At 38.7% G+C, this 8,511-nt stretch overlaps 1 protein-coding gene across 1 annotated transcript; it reads left to right on the top strand.

Annotated features, from left to right (window-relative positions):
- Positions 1-275: 275 nt before the first annotated feature.
- Positions 276-1,510, top strand: LOC107043689. Its single transcript, XM_015265272.1, has 3 exons — positions 276-434; positions 513-967; positions 1,012-1,510. Exons 1-3 carry the CDS (start codon positions 276-278, stop codon positions 1,508-1,510), a joined length of 1,113 nt encoding a protein of 370 aa, XP_015120758.1.
- The last annotated feature ends 7,001 nt before the right edge of the window (positions 1,511-8,511 follow it).

Below are 8,511 nucleotides of genomic sequence, written 5' to 3'. Positions count from 1 at the left end.
CGACCTGACGGCCAGTAAGTTGGTCTTCGTTCGGGGCAGCGAATCTAGGGACGCCAAGAGTGCCCAGTTCGCTGCACTGGTCGATGACGGGTCGCTTGGTGGACTGACGGCATGCAACTTCAGACCTCACTGTGGGCTCCAAAAGGCTACCGTAAGGAAGCTCGGGAGAGACTGCAGTGAGGTAAAGAAGACGTACCTGTCTTCTTTACCTCACTGTGGTCTCTGGTATGTCAGTCGTACCTGACTGAAGTACCAGAGAAATAGCTACCATAGCTATGAATCGAGTACAGATCGTACAGATCAACTTGCATCAGAGTAAGGCAGCTTCGGCGACATTAGCGAAGCTTCTAGCTGGAATGCAGACAGTAATAGCATTGATCCAAAAACCTTGGATATTCAACAATGCTATTAAGGGACTGACTGGTTGTGGCAAGGTATATCATGCCGATACGCCAGAAAAATTGAGAACCTGCCTAATTATTAAAGGATTAGATTCTTTTCTCTGTCCACAGTTCAGCGGGGGAGATCTAACTGCGGCTCAAGTGAGGTTAAACCTAGAACAAGGCAGGGGCATGGATATAATAGTAGGGTTGGCTTACATGCCCCATGACTCAACAGAGCCACACCCACCGGATGAAGTAAGGGAGCTGTGCAACCATGTGAAAAGGAGGAGGCTTCAACTACTGTTGGGCTTTGATGCAAACTCCCATCATGCTGCATGGGAGAGCACCGGTTGCAACGGCAGGGGAGAGAGCTTCCAAGAGTTCATCATGAGGGCAGGGCTCCATATTTTAAACAGGGGGACAGAACCAACTTTCGTTGACCGTAGGCGACAGAAAGTACTAGACATAACTCTGGTAACGGATGATGTAGCTAGCTTGGTTGGAGACTGGAGAGTCTCAAAGGACCTCTCGGCCCCGGATCACAGAACCATAAGAATCTTCGTTCTTTTTGAGGAACCGATTGAGTGGAGCAGAACCCACGGCGAACCGACTGAAATTATCGGAACAGTCTGGCACTTAGGCTGAGGCCGATTTCTCTCAGGTTTGGCAGCAAGAAGCAACTGGAGGAGGCCTCTAAGCTCTTACACCGGGTGATAATTGACTCATATGAGGAAAACTGTAAGTTGTTGCCCAGAAGGCGGAAGACTGAGATACCCTCGTGGTCCGAAGATGAACTTGGGGGACTCAGGAATGAAACCAGAAAGGCTTTCAACAAGGCGAAGAATGCGAGGAAAGGTCCCCGTAAGGAAGCAGCCTGGACGACTTACAGGGGACTTCTCGCAAAGTACAACAAAGCAATAAAAGCCGCCAAAGACAGGTGCTGGAGGGCTTCCACGAGCGGCATTGAGAGCCAATCAGAGACTGCCAGGCTGGAGAAAATCCTTGGTATAAACAAGACCACATATCTAGGGAGTCTACAAGCACCGGATGGGAGCAATACGGAGACAATAGAGGAAACATTGAAACTCCTAATGGAAACACACTTTCCGGGATTCACCGAATCCTGAGGAGGAGATACAGAATCAAGGCGAAGTCGAAGGGGCGAACACGAAACTCACGACTGGTCCTTGACTGGCAAAATTGTGCAACCGTGGGGAGTCAAATGGGCTGTAAAGACCTTTGAGCCTTACAAAACACCACGGCCATATGGGGTTTTCCCGGCCCTGCTACAGGGGGGAATGGAGAACATCATAGGACCCCTAACTAAAATTCTCAGGGCCAGTATAGTACTGAGATATGTTCCGAGGTCATGGAACGAGACTAAGATGGTCTTCATTCCAAAGCCGGGCAAGGTTGGGTATGTTAAACCAAAGGACTTCCGCCCAATAAGTTTTACATCCTTCATATCCTTCATGAAGACGCTGTAAAGACTGGTGGACCGATTCATAAAAATGGGGCCCTTGGTAGCGAGTCCCCTCTCTCCCTCACAATATGCGTATCGAGAGGGTAGATCCACGGATACCGCCCTACACCGTCTGACTCTGGGCAAGAAATTGACCGGCCGCAATATTCTAAACTCTAATATTCTATTTTCCACGATGGAAATAAGAAAGCTCAAGGCGATACCTCTATGACTTTGAAAAATAACGGCACTGTCAATTCAAGATTTTTGTATTATTTTCTAACATTATTCTTATTATTCAATTAGTACAGAACAAAATGTAAATAATCACCTGTTTATAATTTGCGCATGGACGAAGCATAATATCATAAAAATACGCAACGCACTCAGTTACTGAGATGTCAAGACTCATTTTTTTTCTCGAAATTCTTGTCAACATATATATGAAAGAAAATCAGAAACGATTCTTCGGTATTTAATTTCTGAATAGAAAGAGGCCGATTTTAGCAACAAAAAAATCCTACTCATTCATTATACTTTCAAACCACATTTTTCCATAGAAAATAGTAATTCAACACATTTTGAAAATTGTATTCCAAAGCGTGGCATTTCAAAATTTACTGCGTGATAAATCCTCTAATCAAGTGAATTTGTCAACAATTTCCACTGAAAATCCTAAACAGAAGAGGAAAAATTTTGGACCCATATTTCAGTGATTGAATTTCTAATGCTCAGAGTAATTCTAGTTAGTATCAAGAATCCTTAAAGGATGGAAATAGGATGACTAGAAATTAAGGATACATTTCTAAAGACTCGAAATGTGATTCCCTCAAGGCTGATTCCTTAAAACTTTCTCCTCCATGAGACGATGGAATAGTTTTTTTGCATGTATAGAATATAGGTATAACTTAAAAACTTCGAAATTGAAAGTTTCGTCATTTCCAAAATTCATGGTGATTTTTCCTCAACTAAGATTGTAGCTTATCTCAACATTCACGAAAATTCGTAGTACCTACCCAATACAGAGCATGATATGCCGAAGAGAGGACTTGACTTGGAAATACATGATAAAATTTCCTTCGTCTCGCCACTGGAACTCAAAAACATGAAATATATCAACTCCTCCCTCGCCATTATAGTAGCATGCAGGATTATGGAAGTCACTCCAGCTACTTCCGGTGGGTTTGATATATGTGTAGAAGTGGGAATATATGTATACGGGAGAGGAAGAGAGGAAAAAAATCCAATTTTAACGAAAGGATGGAAAAAGGTATTATTTATGTACTTGAAGGCGGGTATCATTGAGAAGAGGGGGCCAAATTGCAGCAACGAGAGCGCCCAATCCCTCTTCCTGGACAATGCTAAAAAGCCAATTGTGGAAATGACTCCCATGCTGATAAGTCACATTTCATATGATATATATTCGAGAGGGGATGGATATAGCAACCGATAAACTCGTCTAGGAGACCTCTCTTCTCCCTCAATCGTCGACTGTCGATCAAACGTGAATACCCAAAGCATATTGGCTGTGCTTGCCAATAGGTTCGAATTAACACGGTAGTGAAATCGATTCGATACTGAACGTGCGCGTAATGATATCGATAGCACAACCAGCGATAGGAGAGGGGCGTTCATCAAAGCAACTATTCACCCACTCTCTCCCTCCTTAAAATCTATCCGCGTTCTGGCATCAATGTACTGAGCGCCGAACTTTATAATTAGGACTTGAGCACGCTGGAATATTGGCCTGTCAAAGTACGGAGGTTCAAAAGAAATTTGAATGCATCGGTTGGAATACCAGAATCCTGGGACCCTCTTTACATCTTTACTACCGAATACGAAGACTCAAGTTTAATCGGAAAATTTGACGTTTTGTGGCGTTTAGTAGGATGTTGAAGAGCTAACATTGTATGTCTCTTTATATTTTATGGGTGTTAGAATTTTCTTTGCGAATCTTGTAGAAACTATTTGACTATTACTTTATGTGTTATAACTCTTATTCTTTGCTTCATTTCTACCAATTCCATTGATAGTAAGCTTACGAATAAATTGGTCCAAATTCCATTTAAAAAATGGCAACGTCAATTCCATTTTGTACCGAAAAGTGCCTTTGCGTTTACTCGTAAACAAAAACTTTTTTCATTTACTTGTAAACGAAAAAGGCACAGTTCGGTCACTTGCTGAACGTAACAGCATTGTCAAAAAATATTGTTCGACACATATGAGACGGGAATTTTCAGCTCGTGTAATCGGTACTCGGCTTCGCCGCGGGCCGCCAACTTCAAGTTCGTAAAAATTCCGTCTCACTCGTATTGAAATATACTATTCTCACCCTCGCGAATGCAAAGTAGACATTTTCTTCCCACTTAGTGTAATTCTGCATGTGGGCAAGACTCCTTTATTTTACCGCCCTCGGTTAAAAATATACTATTCTCGAGAATTTGAAATAGTTCCGATGTATATCACACTTCCTGTCCATGTGACAGGAAGTGTGTTTGGTATGAATCGTTTTTTATGGAAAGGTTCCAGTTTAATGGAGCCTCAACGTAAATGGACAACGATTATCATCTTGGTTTATTGAATTATGCGTTCTTATCTCGATTTGATATGAGTCATCGACGTACAAGGAATTTAGCTAAAAAATACAAAATCGGAAATATAAATTTTAACCTCATATCTCATTTTTTTGTCAAGTTATCGCGCGAACAAGGAATTTAGGAAAACGAATAAAAAATTGGCAATATCTCGAAAACTTTGTATGGACGGTTATAGATATTTTGATCGACCTAGATAAAAGTCATCGAGTCGAGAATTTCGAAAAAAAATGAAATCAGTCAAGTAGTTTTTGAGATATTGACCAATATAGTTTCAGACAAAAAGTTAAATATCTTCGGACCTACTTAACCGATATCGCTCATCCAAAGTAGCAACTTTGTGTGTTATAAGAACTATAATCATACTAAATTTCAACCTCCTATCTCAATTTTTTGTTGGGTTATCGCCCGTGCAAGGCATGTAGGAAAAAAATGGAAAATCGGCAATATCTCAAAAACTTTGTAAGAAGGGGGATATATATTTTCATTGATCTAGATAGAAGACGTCGAGACATATTTTTCGAGATATTGACCAAAATACTTTTATACACAAAGTTGTATATCTCAGGAACTACTGGACCGATCGGGCGAAAATTGTGCACCGAACTGGAGCTTTATAGTACCTACTATGAGTCAGAATTTCACATCCATATCAATGAATTTTCCCGTATTCATGTTATATTTTCTAAAAAGTAGTAACCCAAAAACCGAAATATCAGACCCTGATATAGAGACATTTTCTAAAACATCATTTCTTCACGTTTTATAACATTCTACATAATTTCCAGGTGAAATTAGAGAATGTTAAAATCCGACGAATAGAATGCGTCTATTCGGAAGCAAAAAAAAATTCATTCGATTTTGGGACTCATTACACTAACTTCCTGACTTCGAGTCAGAAAGTTGATAAATAAACATATTTTGATACATATTTAAGTTGATGATGGCTCGAACGAAAATTTCGTATTTCGTACCAACGCATGGTTCAACAGTGATGTTCTATCATATCCACATGAGTTTCTATGCAGTTTTTGTATTAGAATGCAATAAATTGAAAAATTAATTCAATGTTGGCCAATTCATCAGTGTTACGTCTGGAGACGTATCGCATTTTTATTGAAATGAGAGAAAAATTGATAATGATTGAAAAATAATGGAATTAGAAAATGATGAATAATACGTGGTTTCAAAAAGCATTTCAGATTGGAGGTAATCCAAAGCAAGTCTCATTTTTAATCGATATTACTCGTGAAAATATAAGAAGGAATTTAATGAAGAAAAAAGGGTATAAAAAAAGAATAAGTTCATGTAACGATCATGTGATCGTTGGGTGGCAACACTTTGAATTGTCTCCAAAAGCGTTATCACCAGGAGGTTCAGGTATCCGTACCGAGGTGTACCTTGGTGCATCGACATCATGTCATGGCCCCTCCTTTGACAAACACATCAAAATTCATACACATACATTAATTAGTACATCCTCGCAATCCGAGGTAATAAAAGAGCGTCGATGCACCCCCAAAGTTAGTTCCCGCCGTTCTTTGTTCCGGGTCATTTCTCGCGTCGTCTAAACCATTCAAAAGTTGAAGAATTTGGTCCTTCTTACTTCTCTCTTCAAGAGAAACTAATTAAGGTGTGAACTTCCGTTCCGAAAAATTGTAAATTTTTTTTTACGTGAAATTATTGTGAAATCTAATCAACCAAATATTGGATTACTTCAAGAAACTACAACAAAATGGATGAGTAAAACAAAATAAATAATAAATTTGATTTAAATCGGGAAATGACATGGTGAAGAGTTTAACGGTTTAAAAAATTCAAGAAAAAAAAGCAACAATTATTGAATATTTGAGAATTTTAGTTCGAGGAACTCAATATAAAAAAAAATTTCAATTCTTGATGTAAATTTTCGCGTTGATTCGAGGGAAAAATTTTATATGGTATGACAATTTATATTCAAAATTGGTGAAAATTAATCCATTTGGAAATTGTTTAATTCAAAGAATTTGATTTCGTTAAAATTTGAATATAATTTAAATAAATATTGACTTCATTTATTGTGAATTTTTATCCTCTATTATTCTAACAATTCACCCAACTCCAATCCCGAGCTATTACCGAAAAGTAGGCTCAAAATGAGAGAAAATAACTCATAATTTTCCAGAATTTATTTGATTATCAAAATTATTATTAAATATTTACTGGGAAATCATGACGTAACAATCAGCAAGCCCAGAGACTTCATTTAATAAAAATTCTAGTAACAAAATTGCTGGACAATAATGCATCGTTGCTTAGCAATTTCATTGCCAGACCTGTTACTAAATGAAATATCCGATCCTACTCGTTTGGTAGCCGCTCTACAGAGTCTCTCGGCTCTTTATCTTGAACTGGAATTCATAGATGGCGCTAGTTGATTGAATAAGACTCCTTATATTCAACACATCAATCCATTTTTCTCCTTTGTTGAATTCGTTCAGGAATTCTGCAGTAAATTGTTTCGCCAATTTTTTTAGTTAAATGATACTTTTACCACGGAAATATAAGTGGGTTTCGTGTTCCCAAATCATGGGAACTCAGAGACGTCAGCTATTTGGAGAGAAATTGAGGAACATTTTAATTAGAAATATGGATTTGTGGATAATTGCATGGAGACACCACAATATCACTATCAAACGTTACTAAGAACGCACATTTAATTAAACTTTCTTCATGAAAACGGAATCGACATTTTGAGCCTGAGTTCATTGTTCATCGTAGTTTATATACAATATTTCTTATCTATCGTCAAGTTGTAACTCAATATCTGTATAAACTATCATATTAATGCACTCTCATCGTTGATGAAATTAATTAAACTCTTATTAGTATCACATCTATAGACATCCGAATGAGTGGAGTAATCTGCAAACGAGAAGCTGTGAGATAAGGAAGGAACAGAAGAGTGAAGTGTAGTCCATATAATGAAAAGGTAATGTTAGAGAGTTGGTAAACAGAGGCACATACACACTCACGACATAGTTACTGCCGCAGGTCATGGTGTAATTCGATTTTCACCGACGTTAATTCGCTCCGGGAGTGTTACTCTTTCCTGGGGGTATATTCTCGACGTAACGTGAATAAGATTCATATGTGAACGAAACTTCATTCACTGATTGAGCATGGTAATGGTAGGGGATCCAGGGACGGAGGCGCGTTCACCCACGAATCTTGTTCACGTTACGTCGAGAATAGGCTCCCTGGCGCATTGCAATAGAGCATTGCAATGGATTTCCAATAGTTCCAGTCGATGACATTAACGATCAACAATCTCGTTAGTTTCAAAAAATTGAGAAATAGATTTCAGATTTGAGAAACGCCCAACAATTGGAGCACCTCCAAGTAAATCCATTCTACTTTTGAGCTTTCCGGGGATTGATCGAGGTCAGTTGACGGGAATACAGCTGTCATAAATCTATTTAATGTCCATCAGTCGTCCGTTACTGACATTGCAATATTATGTTACTAATAATTCTGGCCCTACTGTTATCTCTATTACATATTAATGTAATTTGACTTAATTTGTTCATTGGCATATTTGCTATCAAGTGTCTACAGAATTGATCTGGATAAATATTTGAACCGTGAATAGTGGTTTCCATTTCTATGAAAATTATTTGTTTCCATCATATTGAAATACTTTACCTGCATGGAAAATTACATGACAGATTACTATAGGTGCATGAGTAATAGACAATGACAGTGAGGGGCTATTCATAGGCGTTTTCGTGGTGTCACTCGCTGACATAATCAATCATTCCAATGAATCACTCATTCCAGTGAAATCAATGTAATCACTGTAATCACATGATTACCATATGTGTAATCACGTTTTGGTCATCTAGTGGTAATCATTTGTAATTACTGTAATCATTTGTGAAGCCGTGGATTTTGTTTTGCTTACTACAAGGGGCGACTGTGAACTACAACCAATGAATTCTGATGGCTATATTGACATGCAACAACATAGAAAGGCTATTTCTCCCCCCTTCATCACTGAAAATGGTAGTCCTCACCCCCCCCCCCCCCCCCC

This window comes from Diachasma alloeum, unplaced genomic scaffold (assembly GCF_001412515.2).
Source record: "Diachasma alloeum isolate Michigan unplaced genomic scaffold, Dall2.0 Dall_scaffold_00615, whole genome shotgun sequence".
In the NCBI taxonomy this organism is placed as follows: domain Eukaryota; kingdom Metazoa; phylum Arthropoda; class Insecta; order Hymenoptera; family Braconidae; genus Diachasma; species Diachasma alloeum.
Note: the sequence above shows the minus strand (reverse complement) of the source record. Positions and strands in the feature narration are given on the sequence as shown.

Coding starts and splice junctions, on each gene's coding strand:
- LOC107043689 (XM_015265272.1), top strand. CDS start 276: ATGAATCGAGTACAGATCGTACAGATCAACTTGCATCAGAGTAAGGCA. Junction 435..512: donor GACTGACTGGTTGTGGCAAG/GTATATCATGCC, acceptor CTCTGTCCACAG/TTCAGCGGGGGAGATCTAAC. Junction 968..1,011: donor CTTTTTGAGGAACCGATTGA/GTGGAGCAGAAC, acceptor TTATCGGAACAG/TCTGGCACTTAGGCTGAGGC.